Here is a 26,998-nt window from a genome sequence, read left to right as displayed (position 1 = left end):
AGCTGCTCAACATCACTAATCATTAGAGAAATGCAAATCAAAACTACAATGAGGTATCACCTCACACCAGTTAGAATGGGCATCATCAGAAAATCTACAAACAACAAATGCTGGAGAGGGTGTGGAGAAAAGGGAACCCTCTTGCACTGTTGGTGGGAATGTAAATTGATACAGCCACTATGGAGAACAGTATGGAGGTTCCTTAAAAACCTAAAAATAGAATTACCATATGACCCAGCAATCCCACTACTGGGCATATACCCAGAGAAAACCATAATTCAAAAAGACACATGCACCCCAATGTTCATTGCAGCACTATTTACAATAGCCAGGTCATGGAAGCAACCTAAATGCCCATCAACAGATGAATGGATAAAGAAGATGTGGCACATATATACAATGGAATATTACTCAGCCATAAAAAGGAACGAAATTGGGTCATTTGTAGAGACGTGGATGGATCTAGAGACTGTCATACAGAGTGAAGTAAGTCAGAAAGACAAAAACAAATACCGTATATTAACGCATATATGTGGAACCTCGAGAAATGGTACAGAGGAACTGGTTTGCAGGGCAGAAATAGAGACACAGATATAGAGAACAAACGTATGGACACCAAGGTGGGTGGTGTGATGAATTGGGCGATTGGGATTGACATGTATACACTGATGTGTATAAAATTGATGACTAATAACCTGCTGTATAAAAAAAATAAATAAAATAAAATTAAAAAAAATACTGAGATTCTTTCTCCAGGAATACCTTCAGGCATGGACTTTGGTCACTACCCACCCCCAACATATCATTTCTTTTTTATGCCAGATGACCTCTCAGTCCATGCTTAGGCAGGGCTTACTTTAGAGGCTGAGGTTTTTAGCACAGATTCTACCCAGTAGTGAAAATGTCATAGAAATAAAGGTGAATGTTATTGGGTCTTCCTGGCCATTGGCTGTGGAATTGCAGCTGGCAAAAGTGGAGTTAGCTGATGCTGCTAGCCTTGTGGTGCTCTTAGAAACAGGCAACCCTTTTGGGTCAAAGACACCCAAAGCCAGGCCAGCAAAGCATGGATTGGATTTCAGTCCCAACCTACTCCTTTGACCAGGCACCTTTGTGCAGTGTACAACCTGTACAACTGTATGTGGCAGCCCTGAGGGTTTGGCTCATGTTCTTTCCCAAAACAAGCAGAATGAGAAGACATCCAAACAGCACCTGGTTAGTGGTGTCGTACAGAAGTCTTACATTGCCTCTCTCTCCTCTCTCCACAGAGATCCCCCAGTGTGCTGGCTGCAACCAGCATATCCTGGACAAGTTCATCCTGAAGGTCCTGGACAGACACTGGCACAGCTCCTGCCTCAAGTGTGCAGACTGCCAGATGCAGCTAGCTGACAGGTGCTTCTCCAGGGCCGGGAGCGTCTACTGCAAGGAGGACTTCTTCAAGTAAGTCAGAGCTGGGGGCTGCACCTTGCTCTCCTTGCCCTGATCTAACTGCCTGCCCCATGCAGTGAGGGGGAAGTTCTCAGTAAGGCAGGGTGGGGAGGGCGGGAGTCCACCCTGGGTGGGGTGGGTGAATCCTGGTGCTGAGAGGCTGTTCCTCATTGAGGGCCCCCTTTTGATCACCGGCCCCATCACCCCCTGAGGCCCAGAATCTCGGCCTCACTTGAGCTCTGCAAGGGCCATGGGTGGGGAGCCAGCAGGAGGCAAGAGCCAGACTTCTCCAGGGTGGCTGACAAAGGATCCCTGCAAATCCTCGAACGAGTTGCTCTTTCTGTTTTGGTGAGTTGGTGCCCCAGGGCACTTGGCTGTATCATTCCTGCGGCTTTCAGAGTGGTACTTTGAATTTTGTGCCCCAAATCTAGAGGCATCTCTATGGTTGCTCCTAGGGTCTCAGAGAAGTGTTGCTCCTGGTAGGGGTTGAGCCAGGCTCAGACAGTGTCATCAACTTCAATGGAAATATGACAAAGAGACAGTTTTGTGTGACGGTTTAGAGCCCAGACCCTGCCTGGGTTTGAACTCACTTACTAGCAGTGTGCTCTTGGGCAAGTTATCTAACTTCTCTGTGTCTCAGTTTGCTTATCTGTAAAATGGGGCTGATAATCATAGGGTTGTTAGTTTTGAATGAGTCAACATGTGTAAATTCCTTAGGATACTTGCCTGATACATGCGTATCAGCTTTTAAGCCTGTCCTTGATTTTTCATTCTGGGGTTGGGTCCATCAGAAACAAATCATGTTGGAACTTTAGGTCAAAGTGAGGGGATCTCCTAGAATTTATTTTCCATGGCATTTAGTCTGAGACTTCTCTCCAAGAATTTATTACCTGAGGCACTTAGGCTGATGCCTCAAGTGACGTGGGCCAGCTGGTAACAGCAAAGCCAAGAGCAGGAGGTGGGGGGTGTCTGTCAGTGACACAGAGCCCAGTGTGGGTGGCCCACGGGGTGCGTGGAGCGTGGTGGGACTGCCGGGAGGCTCGCCAGCGCCGGGACACACTGGGCACAAACGAACAAGCCCCGGAGAGATGGTGTGTGTCCTTCAGAGGGTGTGTTTTCTGGAGACAGGGAGGAGAAGTAGGGAGAGGTGCCAGTCCTGACACAGAACGTGATCTCTCACAAATCCTCCCCAAGGCTTAACTGCGGGGAATAAGTGATTTGAATTTCCGATTCTCAAATTTGGTTACTCCAATATGAGTCGAAAAGCACTTTAAAGATGATCTTGGTAACCACAGGGGCTGCCTCCGTGGCTTGTGTTCAGAAGGTAGCACTCATTGTCACCATCACACTTTGGTCAAATGAGCACTGCTCTCTCCTTCCTTGGGCGTGTGTGTGTGTGTGTGTGTGTGCGTGCGTGCGTGTGTGCATGTCTGAGCTCCCTGAGGGTGGGGCAGTAGCTAGCACAGGCAAACCCAATGAATCCTTGATGGTTCCAGTTGAGGGATGGGCCTCTGCTTCTTCCTCTAAGTCTTTTTTGTGGACTGTTCCCCATTCTCCCATCTTCCTTTTGCTCTCCCCACCTCTGACCCTCGCCCTGTTGCCTTTATTTTGGCATTTACGTGGTTCCGTCCCCTCTACCCACATCCTTTCTCAGCAGCACGTTTGCCTCTGCCTTCCTCCCTCATGGATGCCGTGGCCGAGCACCATGGCAGCTCTTATGGGCCCCTGGATGGGACGAGTGTCATCGTGCGTGGGGGGAGGACGGCAGGAGGACCTAGGTGGGTGGGCCTGGCCATCGGGGTTTGCTGAGCTGTCCCTGCTTCCAGGGCCGGCGCATCATCCTCCTATTTGGAAATCCTCGGTGAGCTCCAGGATAGGTGCTGAGATGTCCCTGGGTCAGAATTCTGGCTGGGGTTCAGGCAAGACCTGTCAGGACCACAGACCTGGGGCTCTGTCAGCAGAGAAGCTCCTTTGAGCCCCGGCCTTCCCCTAGGGCCCTATCTGATGTTTGCACCTCGACTGGCTGCCTCCGGGTGGGGGAAAGGGAGGTGGCAGCAGCTGAAGTGTAGACTTGGGTTTGGGAGAAGTGGTGGTAAGGAAAGAGGGTCGCTCTAGACCCGGGAGGAGCCCAGGGTATGGGCTAAGGAGGGATTAGCACAGGCCTGTGAGCCGTTAGCCCAAGACCAGAAATACAAGTGACAATTACTCACCCAGGCCGTTGCCCTGGGCCCCTGTCTCCATGGCCTTGCTTATCAGTAATGTCCCTGCTCATCTCCCCACACTTTGCTGCCCACACACCTCCCCACCAGACCAGCGTCCCCCCCACAGCTCAGCTCCTGACACCCCGACCCCAGCTCCTTCGGCAGGGCCCCCTCTGCCTACAGAATATCCCAGAAGCACTGTGCCGCCAGAGCCTTCCACCCTGTGCCCAGCCTCCCATCCAGCTCACTGCTTTCCTTGGGTACCCGATGCCCCCAGCAAGATGCCCCATTTCCCAGCTGTTTCATCGTCCAGGGATGAGGTCCACCCCCTCAAGGTCTCCCCATCCTTCCATGACGGTGAGTCCAGCCCCGCAGTGGCCTGGCCACCTTGCCCCTTGTCTCTTCCGATGACTCAGCACGAGCTGCTTGCTTTGCTCATTCCTCACAAACCTGTTTGATCTTCCCCGTTGGCTTGAGGAAAGGCGTATTAGTCACTCATTTTTCTGTCTTCCCCACGCACCTGGCCCCGAGCCTTGCCCACAGGCCATCGCTGGGTTTGACGCAACAGAGAGTAGATTACATAGTGAATTCACAACGCACTGTGGGGACCAGTTTCTTCCGTACCTGGCTTGGCGTCCTGCGAGTCACAGAGGCCCAGGATGCCTCCGTTATTTAGCCCCAGTTCTTCTCCTTCCGCAGGACTGCTCTGCTTCCTAAAGTAGCCCACTCTCAGGACTGGATCCTCTTGTAAAGCCGGGGAGCTGGCCGCATATTCAGTGCTGAAACCAGGTCATTACCTCTGTGATGGGGCTGCTGGGTGGAGAGAAATTGAAAACTGAAGTGATTCTCCCCACTGCCAATGGAGGGGCAATCAGACACGAAGATTGGGCACCTCTGAGGCCCTATAGGGAGGCCACGTGGATTTACAGGCAGTCAGTCCTCACCCAGCTTTTGGGGACCAGGGCTGTTTGGTACAGGAAGGCACATCTGCAGTACGGTTTGGTATAGCAAGTCACAGTCCTTGGTGAGGACAGAGAAGGAGAATTGTCTACGGTCAGAGCGGCCTCACCTCCCATCCACAGGGGTCTTGGGACCTGCTGCCCGCTTGGGGCTCAGGCTGTGATTTGGTCACAGAATGCGTGGGTCTGCTCCTCACTACAGCTCATTAAAGGTCACCAGGCACCTGCTTTCAGATGGCACACGTGCAGAGGGACACTGGGAGCAGAGAGAACAAGAGGCAGGGCAGGAGGGGAGGGCAGTCCCAGGCAGCCCAGGTCCCTCCCTCGTCTCACACCAGGCTGCAGGTGTCACCACCAGCAGCCTCGAGAGAGAGCCAGCAGGTGCCGTGCACTTGGATTTGCCCGTCGCTTGTGCCCGTGGCACTTGGAAGATGCCTGGTCAGAGGCATCTTCTCTATGCTCCTTGAAGTAAAAGAGAAAAAGAAAAAAGAAAAAGCAGTGTCCTTTTATGATATCTGCCCCAAAGCCTGGCTCGGAGGCAGAGGGCAGGATTCATTGACCTCACCGATCAACACTGTGGTCCTAAGTTCCAGGATCAATATTTTAAATCTCTTTGCCTATAACAAGGGGCAGGGCCACTGCTTTGCACAATTCCAGGGGCATCTTTTATTCTGTGTGAAGCTTTGTGACTCAAGACTGTAATGTGAGGAGTGCCCCGCTGGAGGTGTGCAATACCCCAAAAGTGGGGGAGGGGGACAGAGAGGAAAGCTGGAGGTTGGCTCCCACTAGCTTCCAGCCTGTGAGACATGGTCGTACTGGTGACTGGCAGCAGAGGGCGATGTTGGTGTGTGCACAGGCAGAAAGAAGTACTGTCGGAAGGTTGCACTCTGTGGTTGTTATGTTGTTTGAAGGGCGGGGGCTGGTAAACTCTGTCTTGCTCAGTAACATTGGCTGATTTTTGCTGTTGTTTGTTGTTTTGACTCTTGGGTCCTTGGATCCCCTTCTCCGAAGGAAATAACATTCTGGGGCCTGAGAGCAGAGGCTTAGTTGACTCATACAGCGTGCTTCTAAGATTATTACAATTTGAATCGCAAGCCAGGGGGCCAACAACTCCTTGGGTTGCATTTGCTGAGCAGGTCTTTTCTGGCCTGTGCACCCAGCATGTGGAGGATCCCTGGCTCCTTGCAAAAGGACTAGAGCCTGGGGAGAGCAGGGATCTGGGATTTGGGCTTCCGGGTCCCCCTTTTCATCACTGATTTGGTCCTGGGATGAGCCTGGCAGCTCCCTTACTCTGAGGCGTGGTGAAAACAGGTTTTCTGCTCCAGGAACTGGTTCAAGTGCTGGGGTCCTTAGGCAAGTTCCTTAACATTTCTGAGCTCCAGTGTCCTCTGCAGGAAAAATGGGAACGCTAACGGTGGCTGCTTTAGAAGACCTGGTACACAGTAGCATTTCGCAAAGGGGAGTTATTTTATCAGTGGAGTGGTCTGGTGAACCCAAACGGAGCTTGACCGAATTCCTGTCCTGTGTTTTACAAGCTGTTTGTCAGCAAACAAGTGACTAGGCCTTCCTGAAAACCTCATTCCCTTATCTGTTAAGAGGTGACATTCTAACCCACAGAGTTGCTATGAAATGCAACTCTGTGGGTTAGAATGTCACCTCTTAACAGATAAGGGAATGAGGTTTTGGAACGTTCGGGCTCAGCCGCTCCGCGGCATGTGGGATCTTCCCGGACCGGGGCACGAACCCGCGTCCCCTGCATCGGCAGGCGGACTCTCAACCACTGCGCCACCCATGGAAGAAGATAGTGTGTGAACTGTGTCTAGCACTGCTGGGTGCTTCATGCTAGGTGCTGTATCTCTGGGTTTCTGGCCCTGGATGTGTTCACCTGACCTGCGGCCATGGAGGACCAGCTGGCAGAGTTCTCCCTCGGGCTGGGCCTGAGCTGACCTCTCCTGCCCGCTGCTCCCTCCAGCTTTGAAACCTTCCCACTGAGATGACTTTTAAAGGCCTAGAACTCCTCAGATGGAGGCGGGGGCAGCCTGGCAGGTGGAGAGGGTACATGGCAGTGGGCCGGTGACAAAGATGCCATGCCAATTTACATGAAGACGTGAGAAGCAAACCAGTGATTATTATAACACGAAAACAAACAGCTATAGAATCAAAGAAAGGGCAAGAGTCCGTGTATGTTTTTAAGGCAAAGCACAGCCTTTAAGAACATCCCAGGCTTGAGGGGACCTTCAAGCCACGCCCTGGCCGCCAGATATGTGTGCTGGAATCTGCCTGCCAGAGGGGGCTGTGGGGAAGAGTCGGAGGCGTTCTGGGGTGACTGCCACTCTGGGGGTGTCTCCCTGCCCCTGAGGCCCTCACCTGCCTGACGCTGCAGGGACCCAGCAGGATGGAGGGCTGCTGCGCCGTTGTCACTGGGGAGCTGTGTCCCCTCCCCCAGCCGGTCAGTCTCCAGGCGGCTGTCAGCCAGGGGCAGGTAAGCGGCGTCCTTGGGAGCCCGGGAGCTGCTGATTTATCCCCGCAGTTCAGAACAGCCTGTTTCAGCTCCGGCGCGCTCTGAGTTTGGCCCAGCTGCAGGGTAGTTTTGCTGGCTCTGGCCAGGTCTTCGTTAGTGACCTTGGACCAGTCACTCCGGTGACCAGGGCCTCCATTCCTCAGCTGGGCAGACGCCCACAGGACATCGGGCAATATGGGCCTGATGGGCCCATAAGGGCCCAGAAACCTCTCTCCGAGGTGGACGTTGAAGAGGGACCAGGCGCTGGGTTTGAATCCAGGCTCAGTGTGAATTTGGGGCATCAGACCTCTCTGAGCCTCACTCTCCCATCTCGAAAAAGGGATGGGAATAAAAATGTCTACTTTTCACAAGTTACTATGAGGACTGAGTCAAATGAAGTGTTCAGTAGCCATCATTATCGGCAGCTATCCCTATGAAGGCCGTGGTGGCATATCTATGTAGGGAGGAGAAAAAAAGAGGAAAGGAGGGTCCTGGGGCAGAGGCTACAAAAGGCCTTGGGCCAGACAGGGGTCCTGGGGAGGGAGGTGGGGCCTGTCCAGTGGCAATGGCAGGTCAGGTGATTGGAACAACTGTCCACCTCTTGGTGTGCGGAGCTGCCCTGGGTCTTCCCCACAGGAGACCATCCCTCCCTGTGTGGTCCAGAGCTCTGTGGCAGTGACCGCAGCCCTCAGCCTTCACTTCCCACAGCTGGGTTCCCAGCTCTGGCGGGAGGGTCCCGCCTGTGCCTGTGTGGCCGCCTCTAGCTAGCTTGTACTCTGTTGCCCCAGGAAGAGGCCACTTCAGTTCTGGGGTTGGTTGTGGTCCGATCTGGGGCCAGGTTCTTGCTGAGCCACTTGTTATTTTTGATAACCACACACCTGTTAGGACACACACACACACACACACACACACACACACTCTAGCAAAATGTGCTTGAAGAACTCACAAGGGGAGGGTCTCTTTGACGTGTGACTTTCCATAATTTCCGAATAGTTTATAGTCTAATTCCCTCGCTAAGCAAATTAAACCTCTTAAGGTAACGATCAGATGGTCCAGATAGTAGCCGTGCATGTGGACATTTGTAAGATTCAAACACTGGTGGGACCAGGCCCATAGTCATTTGCAAAGGCCTGTAATCAAGGCAGAAGCAATTACTTAGCTGAGCAGTTCCCCCTGGGACCTGAGGCGGTATATCAGGCGGTGATGAGTCCAGGGATTATCTGTCTGCCTGCCCCGGAGACCTCCCATTCAGCGGTGCCTGCCCCCCCTCCCAGAGCCCAGGCTCTCAGTGAAGGCCTCCTGACATCTCTGGAACCTGCATACTGGAGACCTTTCTGCCTTGGGAGAATCTGTTTGGAAACAAATAGTTGCAAATCAGCCTGGGAGTCAGATGGCATCTGGGCTGTAGGAACATGGTCCCCAGGCAAAGAGGGATGGGGTGACCTGGGAATGGGAGATGGGGGCAGCTTAAAACACACCAGCTGGCAGCAGCAAGTCCCGTTCTCTTCATCACTGGGGCTCAACCTCCTCCCTCCTTTACTTCCCACCCACAGCCATTCAGGTACCGAGACACGGGGTCCCACCTCCAAAGGGCCTCTCTTTCCATTCCCACTGCCTCTCTCCTCTCTCCGTCCTCTGTCACCACACCTCTGCACCGCTGGAAGCTTTTCTAATCGGCTGTCCTTCCCCTCTCGATCCCCTCTCTGCCAGTCTGTGCCTTCCTGCTGCAGCCCATCTTTGGCCATGTTGCCCCCATGGCTCCTGAATCTCCCGAGCCCAGTGCTCAGGAACCCATGGCCTGGCTCCACCACGTTTCCTGCTGTTTCTCTGGCCGAGGTCACACGAAGGTCCAGGGAGAGCCAGTCTCTGACTTGCCGATCTGTCTCCTGGGGTCCGTTGGTGCCCCTGGAAGCGCCGCTTTCGGAGAAGCCACAGACCAGCCTTGGACCCTGCGGCGGGCATCATGGGTCCATGCAGCGGGCTGGCCGGGGGTATGGTGGGAGGGGGTGGGATGGGGCCTCTGTCCCCGAACGTCCATCCTGCTGCCTGTCCCCGTGTCTGCCGCACCACTGTTGAGAATGAGTCCTTAGGTCTTGAAGGGCTCAAGAATCAACAAGCAAGCTGCAGATGCTGTGAGAGGGCCAAGAGCGTCCATTACACAGGGTTTCTCAAAGAATGGTCCATGCCACAGCTGTACTGGGGTCATCCGTGTGGGGCTTGTTAAAAGTGTGGGTTCTGGGCCCAGAATCAGGAGTCTGGGGTGGCAAGCATCCCAGGTGGCCCTTCTGCACAGGGTAATTTGGTGACAGCTGGGCTAACACCTTGGCAGAGAAGAATTAGTCTGGAGTAAGGAGAGCCGATTAGGTGCCTAGAGGAGAGGAGTGGGAAGGAGGGACGATGTTGTTGGGCCAGCTGGCAGCCTGTCCCATCTGTGAAAAGGGAATAATAATAGCTACCGATAAGGGCTGTTGTACGCTTTCAATGAAATAGCTCACGTGAAATCCCCTGGTGCCTACTGACTGCTTAATGCATGTTCACAAAAATTAGGAGAGATGGGCTGCACTCTCGTAGAAGAGGGTCAGATCCTACACGTCCCATTGCCTCTTGGGAAGCAAATCTCCCCCCAGCAGGGAAAGCGGGGAAGGATGGCTGGGGGAAGGGAGAGTTGGGCTGTCGACCTTTTTCTGCCACTAACTGGGCTGTGTGATCTTGGGCAAGCCCCTGACCCTCTCTGGGCTTTCCCAGTTTGCTTCTGTGTTAAATGAGGAGGTTGGACTAGGTCACTGGTTCTAAAGCTTTTCCCGTTGTATTCATCTCAAAGTAATATTGAATGCTTGTTGAAAAGAAGAACATTATATTAAAAACAAAAAGCAGAGCCTGAGGGGCAGTTCTGGTGGGCCTGGGAGCTTTATGTGTGAGTATGTGTATGGGGGAGCTGTGTCCGTATTCTTTAAGGCTCTAACATTCTCCGGTGTCAGGCCTTCTCCAAATATGGCCCCCGTTTATGTCTGGAGAAGGCTGACCGTTCTGGGCCAGAACTCTGTGTGCCGTGACATGGCTGTGGTGGTGATATATGTTGGAAATATTGGTACATACAGTAACAGTAAATATCAGCGACTTACCTGTCAAGTGTGGTGATAGATAAAAGAAATACATGGAGGGAAGTGTCAACTGGGAAAAAAATATACGGCCGGCAGTAAATCACCACCAAGCAATTAAAGCATAAAATTAAGTTGTGTGGTATTTTGTTTCCTCGGGACAGTGCACCGCACTGTGGCAGCTCCTACACATGGGAGGCGGGCGTGGGCCTGGGCTGGCTTCCACTGACTGCTCTCAACGGCCCAGAGAAAGGAAGAACATTGGGTTCAAACCCCAGCACCACGGTCTATGGCTGTGAGGCCCCTGGCACGTTTCTTACCCTCTCTGAACTTGTTTCCTCATCTACAAATGGGGGAATTGTGCATTAATGCATACCATAGGAGTGGGTCATTCACTACGTATGACCAAATAGTCACTGAACACATATCCCGGGCCAGGCACTGCTCCAGGCGCTGGGTCCACTGGTGAACCAAACAGATCCAGCCCCGCTGTCACGGAGCTCGTCTTCTAGAGAGGGGAAAAGACAATACGATAAACGAACGAAATGCACAGTGCATCCATGGGAGATGAGTGCTTTAGAGAAGGGAAAGGAAGTGCTGGGGTGGGGTGCAGGGGAGGTGGTTAAGGACTGCCCCCTGAGAAGGATACATCTGAGGGGAGACCTGTAGAAAATGCAGGGGTGAGCCATGTAGATATCTGGGGAAAGAGCTCCGAGCCTAGGAAGCAGGCCAGATGGTGCAGGATTGTAGAGGCCAGTTAGGGGACTTTGGCTTTTACTCTGAGTGAGAGGGGAGCCCCTGGAAGGTTTTGAGCAGGGGAGTGAGATGGTCCGACTCAGGGTCACTGTGTGGAAGATAGATGGTGGGGCAAGGGCTGTAGCCAGGGGATGCTTTAGGGGAGCTGTGGGCAAGGGGAAAGCGTGGCCTCAGCTGGGGAGGCAGTGGTGGAGACGGCGAGGGGTGGTCCAGTTCTTGGCGTAATTTTGAGTGGTGCCAATGAGATTTGCTGACAGATCAGATGCGGGTGTCTGAGGCTGTCGGCCTGAGCAACTGGAAGAATGAAATCACCCTTCTCTGAGATGGGGAAGGTCACTGGAGGAACAGAAACATTTGCAATAGATGTTTGTTTGAGCAAACATCTGGTTGCCCATGAAATTAGGGTTAAGATTGGCTTTTCAATTCCTGCAAAATGTGCTGTTGGGATTTTGATAGGAATTGCATTAAATCTGTAAATCCCTTTGAATAGTATTGCTATATTAACAATATTAAGTTTTTAAAGCCATGAACATAGAATATCTTTCCATTTGTCTTGGTCTTTTAAAATTTCTTTCAGAAATATTTTGTAGTTTTCAGTGTGCACGTCTTGCACCTGTTTGGTTAAATTTATCCTAAAATATTTGATTCTTTTTGATGCTATTGCAAATGTTCCTGTTCCTGAGGAACAGATGCTGGGATCTGCATCTGGATCAGGAGTTTGGTCTTGGGCGTCCAAGTCGAGATGCTGAGGACGTCATGGGATGTACCCGTCTGGAGTTGGGTGGGGAGGTCTGGGCTTGGAGGTGGAAGTAGAATCCCCAGGGGTGTAGGGGGGGACAGAGAAGAGGTGTGGGAGGTGGAGGAGGGGCTGTCCGAGGAAGGAGCAGACCCAGGAGAGTCGGGTCCTGAGGCCAAGTGAGCACAGCGTTCTAAGGAAGAGGGATGGCCGATGTGGTAGAAGGTCAGGGAAGATTAGGCCTGACCACTGGACTCAGCGATGCCGGGGCCGCGCTTACCTGGTCAAGTGCAGTTGGGGTTGATATGTCGGTGGCACCTTGACTGGAGCGTGTATTACTCAGGGTTTTCCACAGAAATGCAACCAACAGGGTGTGTGTGCGGGGTGTGTGTGTGGGGGTGTGTGTGTGTAAAGAGATTTAATTTAAGGATTGGCTCACATGATTTTGGAGGCTGAGAAGCCCCAAGATCTGCAGTCAGCAGGCTGGAGACCCAGGAGAGTTGATGGTGTAAGTCCCAATCCAAAAGATGGCAGGCTCGAGACCCAGGAAGGGCCAGCATTTCAGTTCGAGTCTAAAGGCAGGAAAAGACCGATGTCCCAGCTCCCGGCAGTCAGGCAAGGGGAGTTCACTCTCACTCTTGGGAGGGCCAGCCTTTCTGTTCTCTTCAGGTCTTCACCTGATTGGATGAGGCCCATCGCATTGAGGAGGGCAATCTGCTTTACTCCGTCACTGATTCAGATGTTAATCTGTCCAAAACCGCTTCCAGACACACCCAGGAAAATGTTTGAGCAAACATCTGGTTGCTTATGAAATTAACCATCGGAGTGGATTCAAGAGAAGACTAGGAGCAGGGGCATTAGAGACCCTGCCTAGAGACCCGTCTTCTGAGGGATTTTGCTCCAAGGGGAGTAGAGAAAGGGCTGGTAGATGCAAGGAGGTGTAGGGTCAAGAGAGGTTTTATTTTTTTAAGTGGCAGGACATTGATAATAGCATGCTGTATGCTGCTGGGTAGATGTGGTAGAGAGGGGAAGTTAATGATGTGGGTGGCAAGGGGGCCAGTTGCTGGGTGAATGATCTTATTAGGCAGGAAGGAGCGGACTCTGCGCCCAGGCGGGCGGTCGGCCTTGACCAGGAGCACAGCCGAGTCAGCTGTAGGAAGCCGAGAGACCTGGGCAAGCGGCGGGGCGGGGGTGGGGGGTGTGTGTGGACGGGACAGTGGGAGGGCCTGGCAGGCCTTTGCTTAGAGCTCTGTTTTTCTCCTGGAAATAGGAGGCCGGGCTGCCAGCTGAGACGGAGGATGAGGGGCCTGAGAGAGAGAAGGTATGGGAAGGTGGGGGGGCTAATGCACTAGGGAAGTGCCCTGTGCTTTCCCGGGCCCTCCTGAGGTCCAGAGCCTGAGTTTAAGGGGAGCCCGGTCAAGGAGGTGGTAGGTTTCCCTTGGCGCTGTCAGACACCCGGTGCTGCATGGAGGAAGCAGAGGACTGAGAGCGGGGCGCAGGTTCGGGGTGTGGGCGTGAGAGCGATTCCTAAGGTGGACCACGGAGTCTTTGCTGGGTAAGGGGGGGACGTGAGGCCACGAGGGGAGGGAGGGGCAGTGAGAGGGGCTGGGTTGCAGGGCTGTAGGCGTCGGGCTACTGCGGGGACTGAGCTGGAAGGACAGGACGGTGCAAAGGTTGGAAGTTATTCCTGGAGGCGCTGCAGTTCCTGGTGACAGGGTCCGGGGCAGACCATGGGCATGAGTGGCTGAGGAACGGGGGAGGCCATGCCTTCCAGGAGAAGAGGTCAAGGAAACGAGAGGGCAGGGGCAGGAGGGACTCTGGGGACACTGATGCCACTGAGAATTACAGCAGCAGGGACGGTGAGAGCGACAGTGAGCCAGGAGGCAAACTCGCCCCGGGGTGGGGTGTGGGCCGGGGTGACAATGACTGCCCCGGGGAGGTAGCGGTGTGCCCTGAGGGCCAGTTGCGAGGATCAAGTGAGGTTATGTACCACGCGGGCACACGGCAGGTGCTTGGTAAACGGGAGCTGCTCTTTAATCGTGTTGGTGACCAGAATATGGTACCTGGCCTGATGGTAGGTCAGAACTTAAAATCAGGAATGTGCTGGAACATCTGCGGTGTAGGATTTACATGCACCTGTTTCTAGAAGATGTGGTGCCTGCCAGGCCTGCCTGTCACCTTTCCTGCAGTATCCAGACACCCTGAAGTGGACAGTAGGCCAGGCAGGCCTGTCGAGAGCAGCCGGGGTGGACAGATGAATGGGCAGAGGGAACTCAGGCTGAGCACGGGAGCAGAAGGCGAGGCCAAGGACACAGGCCTGGCCCTGTTCCCAGGGTCGGGGACAGCCCCTGAACGCCAGCCATGACGTCTGGTGCATTTCCGGAAGCCCAGGCCCCTCACGCCTGAGCTACAGGTGCAGGAAGGTGTGGATAGGACCCGTTGGTGTGTTGAGGTGAACGCCGCGGGGGAAGGCTCTTGGGGCAGCCCCGCATCGCAGGCCTGGGAGCCGCTCAGAGCAGCTGGGGATGCTTGAGGGGCACAGGGCCCCTGGAACCCACTTCCAGTCCAGAATAGAGGCACCACGGCTGGCTGCTCCATGATGTTTTCTGCCTTTGATGCCCCCCCGTGCGCCAGCTGTGCTGTCAGAGGCACCGAGTTCAAATCCTGGTCTTTTTACTCTTTGCCTGTGTGAGCCGAGGCCGGCACCTCCCCCATCTGAGCCTCAGTTTCTCATTTGTCAGAAGGCATCATAATCCCCGCCTTCCAGGTTGGGCACTCAGGAGACATCTGTGGAATGAGTGCAATGATGAGAGCAAAGTGGGGTGGAAAGTTTATGTTTTCGTACACTTCGGGCCTCATTTCACCGGGGGGTTCAGTTCTCTTCTTAGGAGAGCTTTTGCCGGGAGCTGCAGTTATTATGGTGAGTGCTAACCCTTCCCCTCCTGCTTCGGACACGTGCTTGAAGGAGCAGTTCGTGCACCCATTCCTCCCTGCGTGCGTTCATTCACTCCTTCGGTGGGTCTTTGTGGCTTGCCTGCTGCTCGTTGGGCAGAGAGAAGAGCATTGCCAGTGACGTTGCTCTGAGAAACGTTAGCCATGAGCAAGTCCTCCCTTGTGTTTTCTTTGTCTTTTGGATCAGCTCCAGCTGCTTTCCCCGGGGAGACCGGCCGTCCCTGAAGGCCTAGCAGGCAGGGTTGACCAGAGAGAGATTGTCCTTCTGGTGAGCAAGGCCAGTGCAGTTTGCACCCGAGCGGGCAGGGCCCTGCACACGGTAGGGGCTCAGCGATAGGACGAAGGGAATGCTGACTAGAAAATTCCTCGGAAGCCTCTTCCTTGGCCAGTGTCCTGCTCGGCCCCCGCCCCCAGCATCCTGCAGATTTGGTCAGGTTGGTTAGACTATTGGTTCTGTGGAGCAGCCAGGTTCACAGTTTTACCTGGTTTTGGACCCGGGAGTTTTAGCCGCGGTCATCTCATTATTGCTCGTCACAGAACAAGTTGTGTATCCTCTCCAGGCCGTGGCTGCCTCACCTGTGGCTCTGGCTGGTCTGAGATCTGGACACTCAGGACAGTGTCGTCATCACATCTGCAGCCCTACAGGACGGCGCCTTATTCTGGGCTCGCTGGCTCTGACCAGAAGTTGGGGTGGGGAGCCCCTCAGGACTGGGCCATGCTGGGAGAGCCCTGTGGGCCCAGGGGGTGCATGCAGTCCCCTCGCTGAGGGTCCCGCTGGCCGTGCTCCAGGGGAGAGGGGTAATAAGGGGCAACTTCCACTTACCATCGGTATAAATCCCACAATCAGGAAAATTGCTTCAATTGCTAAAAAACACCGGTGGGAAAGTCCATTTATTTTTCATTTTTCTTGTGCACTTGCCACCCTCACGCATGAATCACTGTCGGTATGTAGATTAAATTTATACCCTCGTTATCTTTCATGTCTCTGGGGCTCTGGTGTCAACTAGGTTTCTGGTTACGGAAAGCCACAGCCTGCATTTTAGTGGGGAGAGGATGTGGCCCTGCCTGTGGGCGGGGCCGCTGCAGGGTCTCCACTCTGTTCTGGGGTCTGCTCAGCCCTCCTCCCACCCCCCCCTCCTGCCCCCACCCCCAGTCTCCACCCCGTGACCTGGCCACAAAATAGGACTTGCTTTTTGGAACATTCTAGTTCTTCTCTGGAGCTGCTTCTGCTCCAGCCTTTGCAGCAAAGGATTTGGACCCTTGGGTTTCGGTGGTTTATTTGGGAGGGTTTTGCAGTGAGCAGGATTGTTTCATTTTGAACACCTGCTTTGTGAATTGGCCTGGACTGGATAGCAAACTACAGGCAATTTGAAAACACACTCTAGTAACACATAAACAGGCTTCCTTTCTCTTTGTCCTTCAGACACACACACACACACACACACACACACACACACACACACACGCGCGCGCGCGCGCACACACCACACACACACACACACACACACACACACACGAGCTGGGTGCCTGCCTGCCTTCCTCTCTAATACAGGCGACATGGTTAGACAGCAGCTGTGGAAGCAGCCTGGTTCTCACCTGTGCTCTGGGAGGTTCAGAACCATCTAGGACTGACAGGAGACTTTGTTCTCCATTCTCAGATTTAGCCATCTCCTTGCATAATCTCTAAAATCATGGTTCTTTATTCACTGATTTATTTTTCAACAAACTTGATCTCTACTTTTCTGGGTCCTGGACTTGAAATCTGATGAAACCCTTGAAACCCTTTGAAAATTTGTTGGAAGTCCAGGCCCCCCCTCCTGATGCACAGTTTTGAAAAAACTCAGGGGTAGTTGACAGAGCCCGTCCTGAGTTCTGGGCTGAGAACCCCTGCTCTAAAGAGGCCTTCTTCCATGCATGCCACCGTCCTCACAAAACCGGGGGGCATTCCAGGAGTTCAGAAGCCTGGGGGCCTTCCGAGCCAAACAGCTCAGGCCCTCACACCCCGACACCCTCCTCAGATCTCGTCTCAGAAGAGCAGTCCCTGGGGCCACGCTCCTGGCTCTTTTGGGGTTACCCATCTAGACTTAGAGAACCCCACTTCTCTCTGTGACCCCATGCCCCCGGGATGGGGCTGAAGCCGCAGCTGGCCATGCCTGCTCCAGGCCCCTGCAGCCCCCGGCAGGTATCATTACTGCACAAGAGACCCATCATTCTGCATTAATCTGGGATTCATCATGATAGCCATGACCATAATTAATTTATTTGGTATTAATGGGGATGAAATATGTACTGTCCTTTCAGGGGAAATCAGGCTGCCTATAAGCATTAGTTAAAAGGACCATTAAAATCAAACCTTCCCCAGATCCATTAGGCAAAGTCTTTCATCCTGAAGAAGATAAAGTTCTGCTGTGTGAAATGTCATGAATAATTAGGTTGATTGCTGTTTTAAACTCTGCCCCTTCCTCCCTAACCCTCCCACCTCCCTCCTGCAGCAGAGCCCACCACGCACCCACCGCTTCATCGTCACATCTGCACTGGCCCCCAGTTCCCCTCTGGCCTCTACGACCACTGGTGTGGCTCTGTGTGTATGGCCAGGACAGGGGACGGGGCTTAAATGACCCAGCTGGACTATAGTTGCAATGAGTCTACTTCTCTTCTTTTCCCAACCTTGGGCCCGGGTGGTGGGGCACCTTCCTCTTGCCTCAGTGCTGCTCCAGAAAGGGGTTGATGGGAAGAGGTCTGAGGCAGCATTTTTCAAACTGAGGTCTGCAGGCCCCGCACCTCGACTGGTGGCAGGGGTATAAAAACGCAGATTCCCGGGCTCACATCTCAGGGGCTGTGCGTGGGAAGGGGACGGAGGCTGCTACGGAGGGTTTGGTGTCTGCCGGATGGAGGGGAGAGGCAGGAGAGAGAACCCATCGTGAGAGGCCCGCTCTGCGGCCGACGTGTGATTTCTCCGGAGCCCCGTGTGGGCCCCGGCGTACACGGGCCTCTCCCGTGGGGAGCACGGGAAGAGGCGTTTCACCTGATGCTTTATGCACATGGGTGCACACGGTTGCCCCGTGGGGCTGGTCCTCCAGGCCTCACCATCAAGCTGAAGAAACCAGGAGGCAGAGGGCGAAACTGCCCGCTCAGTGGGACCTGGAAAATCCTACAGCCCTGCGTGAACTGACGAGCTGTTAATCGGACGGTTGGGTGGCCCAGGGGTGGAGGCCCATGGACCCCCCGGAGTGGTGGGGTGGGGGAGGGACAGATGAAAAGTGCGCGCAAGCCAGACCCCGCCTCCCTGCCGCGCGCTCTAATCTTTTCACGCCGCGCTGCCCTTACAGGCGCTTCGGCACAAAATGCACGGCCTGCCAGCAGGGCATCCCCCCGACCCAGGTGGTCAGGAAGGCGCAGGACTTCGTCTACCACCTGCACTGCTTCGCCTGCATCATCTGTAACCGGCAGCTGGCCACGGGGGACGAGTTCTACCTCATGGAGGACGGACGGCTGGTGTGCAAGGAGGACTACGAGACGGCCAAGCAGAACGGTAATCAGCACGGCCCCTCCCCCGGCCTCCGTGCCGGCCGTGCCCCCTGTCCTGCCTGAGTCCGGGCTGCCCACCCCTCGGAGCCCTGCTCGCCCCCTGCCTGCTCTAGAACCTTCCCAGATGCCTGCAGGGAGGGGGAACCCCCAGCCCCCAGCCCTTGGCACTTGCTGCTCCACGGAAGCATCAACCGGTTTCCGGCCGCTGAGCGCCTGCCTGTCTCGCGCGCCAGCACGTTGGCTCGGGAGCTGCTGAGGACCTTGTGCCCATCATCTCGAGGCCCCTTGCTTGGGGCGGGGCTGGGAGGGTGCTCCGTCTGCAGTGGAGCTGCTCATCAGTTTCACATATCGGGGTGCACATCTACCTCTGCACCTCAGAGGCTTCGGTCAGCAGGAGCCCTGGCATTGGCCTAGGTCACCCTTGGAACGGGTCAGCTCGGTTTTCAGTTAACTGTATTGTGTTTCCCCTCTCAGACTGTGGGCTTCTCGAGGGCAGGGCCTTAGGGGTGACGACTCTTGTGTCTCCCAAGCCCCTCATATGGGAGCAGATGCTCAGCCAGTCTCCTCGTTCAGGGAGACCCCACCATCTGAACCATCTGCTCCCGTGCACCCCGCCACCCTTCCCTGGCCACCTCAGGGCCCTGTACACGGTCTGCACAGAAGCGCGCAGCACAGGCTGAGGCTGATGTCGGGCCCCAGCCTTTAGTAACCACCCTGGAAAGCCTGCCTTCGCAGGGGCGGCCTGGGCAGCAGCGGCTCCTGCCCTCCAAGGCCTTGCTCCTGGGCAGCCCTAGGTCTTTCCTGGGCCTTCCCAGGGCCTAGAGAGGGCTCGGACCCCTCCCCGCTATTCCCCGCAGGAAAGCCAAGCCCGACTCCCCACCTCCTGCAGCCTCACCTCAGGCTTCTCACTCACGGCTGTGCCCTCCACCCGAATATGGTATTTGGCCAAAGTCAACCTGGGAATCTCAGGCGCACAAACTCGTGAAACGTCCAAGGTCATTTGCCTTTGACTAGAGTTTATTTCGACTCAGGGTGTTACTGCGGAACACTTTTGTTGACGGCTCTGGGCTTGATGAAAAAACAAAGGAACGACAATTTCATGTATCTCCTTCCAGGTCTTTCGTCGGTCCCCACATATATATTGTATAGATACGATCAATGCATGGAGAAATTAGTCTTTTGCTAACGAATGCAGTTCAAGTGTTTGTGTTGGTGAGGCCGCGGGAACCGAGCTCAGGCTGGGAGGGACAGCGCGGCAGGGCCTCCTCTCTCTTCTGCCCCCACCCCCAGAGTTCTGGCGTTTGACATGGACCGCCCTTTAGTCTCTTCTCCTCTTTCTGGGGCCTCTGCAAGCCTGCTCCCAGGCTCTTTGCCTTAATGTATTAATCTGCTCTGGCCCCTTAAAACTCACTCGGTGCAGTTACTTTGGAGTCACTTATGGTGTCACAGAAGATTAGGGATAAACCCTCAGCGCAGATGGACTCAGAGAGCCCAAGCTGCCTGTGCAACTCTGATGCCCTTCACCAGAGACCCCAAGGATGCAGGCCACCCCCAGGGCCAGCGGCTGCTTCTCGCAGTCAGAGGCCTCCTTTAGACCCTGAGCATGTGCAGCCCGGCGTCCACTGCTGCTGTGGATGGGTCGAGAGAAAGGGGAGACCAGCTGGGGAGGCAAGAATGACCCGGTGGGGCTAACGCTCTTATCGAGGATGCTTTGCCTCGCAGCAGACCTCTGTAGGATGGTGGAAAGACACCGAATTTGGCCCCAGAGGTTGGTGGGCATCTCTGCCGGGTCATGCACTAACTTGGGGGTTCCCCTGGCAAGTTGTGTACCTGGCTGAGCCCCGGCATCTCAGCTCCATAGGGGTGGGTCAGAGCACCTGTCACATAGGGCTGTGTCCTGAGGTTTCCAGAGGCTGACGCTTGTGGAATGGGACGTTCCACGAGGGAGAGACCAACGTGGAAAAGAAATGCAAACGGTAGGTGAGATCTGTTGTAGGTTTGCCAGCAGCTGGGGCTTACACAGTGTTTCCGGTCCGTTCCTCCTGCCTCTGGCTGTCAGTGAGGCAGCGGCCGCTCCATCCCTTGAAATCTGGGTGCTCCTCGGTACAGCAGGGGCCTTGGTCTGCTGTGGGGCATTTGGCTCCCTCTTCTTATGTTTTAATTCCTCCTTGCTAATCTAAACCCTCTTTCAGGCTTAGGTTCCCTCGCTGGTGCTACCCAAAAGACTGAATATCAGCTATTTGTATCTTGGTGTGAATGATTTCGTTCATTTGTTAGTCTCCCTGGATATTTGCATTTTCAATATAATGAGGTGGCATTTTAGGCCAGGGACAAGTGCTAGGAGACCCTGCATAATTCAAAACTAACATATTTTAAGACTAATTTTCCCATAAGAATTAATGTAAAAAGTCGAGGGGCGGGCGTGTATCCTGGGAGCACGTAAATCCATAACCAGTGAAGTGTGTCTTTGCCTTAATGCTACTTTTTATTTTCTCAGCACTATCTCAGTCTCTCCCAGATGCTCTCTCCTAAATTAACAGCCTAGGGTATCATGGTCTTGCTTGGCCTTCCTCATAGCATTTTATCACATTTAACTTCCGTACCAAAGTTATTGATTTTCGGGTACGTTTTTCAGCACGAGCACTGCCACCGCTACTTAATGAATACTTGGATGATATTGTTATAGGATATAAAAAAGATTTTAAATTATAATAACAGTGAATGTTAAAATAACAGCATAATAGTCCCCATAATCACAAGAAGTAAGTTCCGCGTACGTAGCCAGCCATGCGGAACCAAGGGGCCACCAACCCAGGATGACAGGGGTTTGTCCTAGTGGCACTGCCATCTGGCCAACCTAATGCACTAGGCCAACCTATCTTGAAATTAAGCAATTCTCGATGAATTGAAAAAATTTTTGGTGGTTTCATTATTTCAAATTTTGTACGTAAAGACCGTATGGGTATTTTTAAAGTGCACTGTTTCGTATTTGCATCAAGTTCTGTCATGCTCTTATCTCTATAAATACGGGCAGATGGGAGTGATTCCTAACAACAGAATTTAAAGAATTTTGGAGGTTTTCCTCAGTGCATGTGCCTCAGTGGCTCTGGAATCCTTCCTCCTGGTCCTGTGTCCAGGACCCCAGGGAGGGACTTGAGTGGTGGGCTTTGAGGATGACAGTGCTCTGCTGGGGAAGAAAACGGCCCAAGGAGGAGAGAGGACTGGGGGCCTTGTCCCCCCTCCGCTGTGTGCACGATCGATCGTAGTGTGAGCCTGGGCTTCATGTCATTAAGGATGACTTAATCCTACAACGTGCCACCCACCCAGGCTTCAGAGGGGCGAGGGGACTTGCCCATGCACTCACTCAATGAGAATGGTGAACCCAGGTCTTCTGACTCCAAGAAAAACCTTTTAGAATTGTTGTGAGGCTCCTAGGCACATAAAGCTCTCAGGTCAACACCAGGCACACAGTAAGCACTTAATAAACATTAGCTATTTTTATTGTTGTTCCTAAGAGAGGGTTTTCTTAGGTGGAAAGGAAGAAAGGTGGGAAGATAGGCATGGAGCAGACCCCCTTCAAAGTACATATGTGGGAGGGGCACAAAGACCCCAGAGGGCCAGACGCAGCCGCCCGTTCCCTCTTGCTTGACTCCCGGGGGTGCTAGGCAGAGAACGGAAGTAAGTCTGAGTGCTGGGAGAGGAGCAAACCACTTACACCCAGTGCCTCTCTCTGTGCCTGACTCTGACTGAGAATAAACAGCCTTTGACCCACAGGAACTTGATGCTCAAAATCCACTGAAGACAGTTGATCAATCAGCATGTTGTCCTGAACACTCTTCAGACCAGTGTTTTTCCAAAAATGTTGACTATGATCTACAGTAAGAGACTCATTTTATGTTTCAGCTCAGCACACAGATTCATACAGCAAGCATTGATCAAGTTTCATGAAACAATACTCGCTCTCATCTGCCTCGTCCATCCCGTCCCAGCCCATCCCATCTCACTCCATCCCATCCATTTTATTTCCTCTCTTAGTTTGCGATCAACTAAATTGACTTCACAACACACTAGTGGGCTCTGACCCATAATTCATGACCACTGCTTAGGTGAATAGTGAATGTACAGGTCACCCCTGCTATGAGCCCAGGGCTGTGTCAAGGCAGCGAAGCCGTGGGTGGGACCTGGGGGAACGGACCTTCCTGATGGGAGGAGAGGCAGGCATCTGGGGCAGCCCAGAGCACAGACTTCATTCTGACTCCTTCACCTTTGCAGCCTTGGCAGTAACTCACATGGTTGGCCAGTCAGAGTGTTTGTCATGATGGGGAAATGCATGGAATGGTACACCTTCAGTCTGAGGAAAGCCCCTGTGTGGCTGGGCTGGCAGGGGAGAGGCAGGGAGCTGAGGCAAGGAGGACATGGTCCTCACTTTTCAGTGACTCAGAGGGCCTGTGGGCTCCCTGGGGTTTGGGACCACGCCCCTTTGGTATTCCCCCATTTTCCCACACTCTTGCCCATAGCAGGCAAGATTACATGGGGAGAGGAGGAAGGCGGGTTGAGACCCAGCTGCTCCAGATGGGCTGGACCCAGTAAGAAGTGGTTTTCATTGCAGATGACTCAGAGGCCGGAGCTAAGCGACCCCGGACCACCATCACGGCGAAGCAGCTGGAGACATTGAAGAACGCCTACAAGAACTCCCCTAAGCCCGCCCGGCACGTGAGGGAGCAGCTGTCCTCGGAGACAGGCCTGGACATGAGGGTCGTACAGGTGAGACACCAGCCACCCTGGCCCCCGGGCCTCCTTTGCTGACCGGGGATCCCAGGCCCGGCGCCACCCAGGCCGGGCCTGGGGCAGGGGTGGAGGCTGTCCTGCGGGTCCCTGCATCTGTGCCCTCCACGTGAGGGAGGCTTCGGGAGTGGTACCCATGGTACCTCATCAGCGGTGTCGCTGATCCTCTGGGGGAGTTGGGCTCAGGGCCACAAGCCCCGGAAATCTGCCGAATCAGAGGCAGATTTCTGAGGCCCAGGCAGGGGGAGTGGTGGGCACGTCCCATTCCTTGCCCTGAGCTCTGCTGAGGCTTCGGTCTTTGTCTTTTGTCTCGGGGACCCTGGGGGCTTTGGGTTCGTGGTGGACGCCCCCCGAGATTGTCCCTTGTGCTTGTGTGGCAGGTTTGGTTTCAGAACAGAAGGGCCAAGGAAAAGCGGCTGAAGAAGGACGCGGGGCGGCACCGCTGGGGGCAGTTCTATAAGAGCGTCAAGAGGAGCCGGGGAGGCAGCAAACAGGAGAAGGAGAGCTCGGCAGAGGACTGTGGGGTTAGTGACAGTGAGCTGAGCTTCCGAGGTGAGCAGGGCTGCCGGGGCGAGGCCCAGGCCCTAGGAGAGGCCCCTGGGAAACTCATCCCCGATGCTCACGAGGGGTCTTTCTGGAGGCCTGGCCACCTCCCTCTCGAACACAGCTCTCCCTGCAACTTGGGGTAAAGGGCAAGGGGGAAAGGGTAGTGGCCCTTCCAGAGGGGACAGGGCAGAGGAAACCAGAGCTCTGCTGCGGACACATGGAAGCCGGGTTCCCAAGCCCATGGGCCCCAAGGCCTCCCCTCCTTGCCTGCGGCCCGGGGCTCCCTCACCAGCCCAGGCAGCTGTGCAGGACAGCTGTGTCTCTGCCTGCACCCTGAGCCCCCCTCCTGCATTTCTCCCCTCGGCCGGGGCACTGGGCTCCCTCCCGTGACCCCCTAGAGTGAGCCCCCTCCTCTCCTGGCGGTGGGAGGATGTGCTGAACGGGCCCTTTGCCCCGGGAAGTCAGTACTGTGAGCGCACGTGAGGTGGGGACCGGCCTCATTCTGAAATCCCTTCCCCCACCGCTCCTGTCACCCGGTCCAGCGCACGCGCTTTGCTGCATGCGCTATATTCAAATTTGTGCGTCAGCAAAGTTGCAAATGGCTGCATGTTTTGGATCCTTCGGTCGTTTGCAGATAGCCGTAACGGTTCTCATGCAATGAGTCCTCGAATGTGGAAGGTCTTCTGTTGTGGGGCGAAGGGAAGAGTCCTGAGCTGGGGGATCAGAAATCTGGCTTCCGGTTATGGCTCTGTCAAACGGATTCACTTCTCTCGAGCCTCAGTTTCCCCATCTATAAATGGGGAATAACCACATCCTTGCCCACCTCGCAGTGTTCTTGGGGATCCGTGAACACAACTGACTGTGAATGTGTTTGGGGAAAGCTCAGCACATTTTCACACTTGGGAGACACGACCATCCCCTCTAGGGAGCCTGTGGCTCCCACAGAGGGCCCTGGCCGCACGGGATGACAGGTGTAGGCAAAAGGCCAGGTAATGGCCGTTTCACAGTGGAGCTGAGCCTTCAACCCCTGGCCCCTCTAAAGGGCATGACTCCTCTCCCCCTCTTCATTTTTATGGGTGGGGTGAGGGACAGCCTAGGGCAGGTCGTCAGGAGGGATGGGTGTTGAAGTCCACTCTGGGGTGGCCTTGGTAGGAAGGATGCACAGGCCCAGGTGGGAATAGAAAGGAAGTCTGTGGGCTGCCCGCCAGGACCGTGATGTCCTGAGAGGACTGTAGCCCAGCCCAGAGGTCTGCCCGTGGGGCCCTGGGGAGGGTTCAAGGGCCCTATGTTCACCTTCCAGGCCTCTTGGCGGGGGAGGGGGAAAGCCACTTAATCTCCTCTAAGCTGCTGAAATCAACGTCTGGAACATACAGGATTGTTAAGTCTTGTTTCATAGCTCCTTTCTGTTGGGTGCAGGTGGGTCCCCAGGTTGACATATCATTGGTCTCTCCAGGTAATTATATAATCTTCTTTTTCTTAAGACTAAAATTGCTCACTTCGGTCGGAGAGAGGAATTCTTCCCGGTGGCAAAGGTTCCATTAGATCCCCTTAATGAAATTCTTCATAAAACAAGAAGGTCATTTGCCTTAATCAGTCCAATACTTTGTCCCCAGTGAAGAGCTTATTGGTAGACAGAGAAACCAAGTACTTGAATACTGAACCTCTTTCCCAGGTAGACCAGAAGGCTTTCGCACACATCTTAGAGAGGTCCTCAGCCCCCCTGACCGCATGGGCCTGCTTGTTTCCCAACTAACTGAACCAAGCACTTTTCCCAGCTTGAAAACTTTCAGATGAAATCTTGTTAGCACAGAGTTTCTTCCGTTTGTGATGTGGAGGACATATGACCCACCAAACCTCAGGCGTTCGTATTCCTCAGTGTAGCCATCTTCGTACCTGAGCACACGTGGGACCAACAAACTCACCAAACATTTGTCCAGTCTTCTGGGACCTGGGCGTTTGGTCTCTGCAGGTGTGGGTTCTGTTTTTTCCCCTTGATGTGGGTCAGTCTCTGGATGCCAGGCTGACGTGTTGGCGTCTGGCTCATGCTTGGGCTTCTTTCCTGGTCGTGTGTATTCCTAGGTTGTGAAGAACAGGGGACCACCGGAGTCCTGGCGGCTGACAATAAATCTCCGTTCTTTTGTCCACAGAGGATCAAATTCTCTCAGAACTTGGCCACACCAATAGGATTTATGGCAACGTGGGGGACGTTACAGGCGGACAGTTAATGAATGGGAGCTTCTCCATGGATGGGACAGGACAATCCTATCAGGACTTGAGGGATGGGAGCCCCTATGGAATTCCCCAGTCTCCATCCTCCATCTCGTCCCTGCCATCCCACGCTCCTTTGCTCAATGGGCTGGATTACACGGTGGACAGTAATTTGGGCCTCATTGCGCATGCAGGGCAGGGAGTAAGCCAGACGCTGAGAGCCATGGCTGGGGGACCCACCTCTGACATCTCCACAGGAAGCAGTGTAGGCTATCCCGACTTTCCAACTAGCCCAGCCTCTTGGCTCGATGAAATGGATCATCCTCCTTTTTAAGCACCTCTCCTCCCCACCCTACCCGTCCTCTGGCTTGACAGAATATCTTCAAGGATCAAAAGAGACTTGCCTTTTAAGGATCAAAAGCGCGCCAATGTGAATTTCCATTATTTTCAATGGAAGTCCTCTGCCGATCCCGGGGAGGTCGCGGGACCCCACTAGGGCTTGTTTTCCTGGGAAGTGGTGGGAGAGCAGCCTCGTCTCAGAGCACAGCACAGGGGCACAGAGCCCAGAGCGCTAGGGTGCTGGCTTGTTGGCTCCTCCCCCGCCCTGCTTACAGGCTTTGGCTGCACGGTGCTTGGTTGACGGCATGACTGTGTCAGGCCACCTTGCTCTTTGGGAACTCTGCTCCAACCGGAGTGTCTCGTCATGCCCCCCCGAACCACTGCTCTCACCAGAACCAAGATTTCTGAGGTAGAGGCATCACGGCCCTTGAATATTGATAAAAGTGATTTCTGGACCACCTTTATTGAACCCTAATTTTCAAAATAAAAAGTCACTTATTAAAGGTCAGTGGAAAACTTTGATGGCCAGAGTTCGATGTTGAAAACATGCTCCCTCCTCCTTTTTTTTTTGCTGTGAAAAATATGACTTCTTCCCTACCCAGAAATACATGCCGGAGACCATTTGGTCAGTTTTGGTTTTTACGAAATCCCATCTATATCACTGAATCCCTGACGGCAAGAAGTGCTTTTCATTGCAGGTGACTCTGAGGCTGGAGCTGAGTGGCCCTGGACCATCACAGCGACTGCATGACAAGTCCCCCTGGTACACAATGTGCCTTTTTAATTTGCCTGTATTATTTATTCCACAAGACAGGCTGTGGGTTCCAAAATGATCAAAGCTAAAATATGGAGAGAACAGAACGACAATCAGTGAAAACATTTGTAGACGTTTGGATTCCAAATATGCGGTCTGTTTAGCCAAGTCAGCAGATGCCAGTCTCCCAGAGTTCTCATCCGGTAGGGCG

At 54.0% G+C, this 26,998-nt stretch overlaps 1 protein-coding gene across 1 annotated transcript in view; it reads left to right on the top strand.

Annotated features, from left to right (window-relative positions):
• Nucleotides 1-26,193, top strand: part of LHX4 (LIM homeobox 4) — a 42,731-nt gene extending 16,538 nt beyond the window's left edge. The window contains exons 2-6 of the mRNA XM_079915262.1: nucleotides 1,266-1,437; nucleotides 17,957-18,159; nucleotides 22,765-22,919; nucleotides 23,321-23,492; nucleotides 25,634-26,193. Of these exons, the coding sequence (XP_079771388.1) occupies nucleotides 1,266-1,437; nucleotides 17,957-18,159; nucleotides 22,765-22,919; nucleotides 23,321-23,492; nucleotides 25,634-26,028 (1,097 nt within the window). The 3' untranslated portion in view covers nucleotides 26,029-26,193. The remainder of the gene's footprint in view (nucleotides 1-1,265; nucleotides 1,438-17,956; nucleotides 18,160-22,764; nucleotides 22,920-23,320; nucleotides 23,493-25,633) is intronic.
• The last annotated feature ends 805 nt before the right edge of the window (nucleotides 26,194-26,998 follow it).

The sequence above is a fragment of the Stenella coeruleoalba genome (genome assembly GCF_951394435.1).
Source record: "Stenella coeruleoalba genome assembly, chromosome: 1".
NCBI classification, from domain to species: Eukaryota; Metazoa; Chordata; class Mammalia; order Artiodactyla; family Delphinidae; genus Stenella; species Stenella coeruleoalba.
This window is presented reverse-complemented; position numbering and strand designations above follow the sequence as displayed.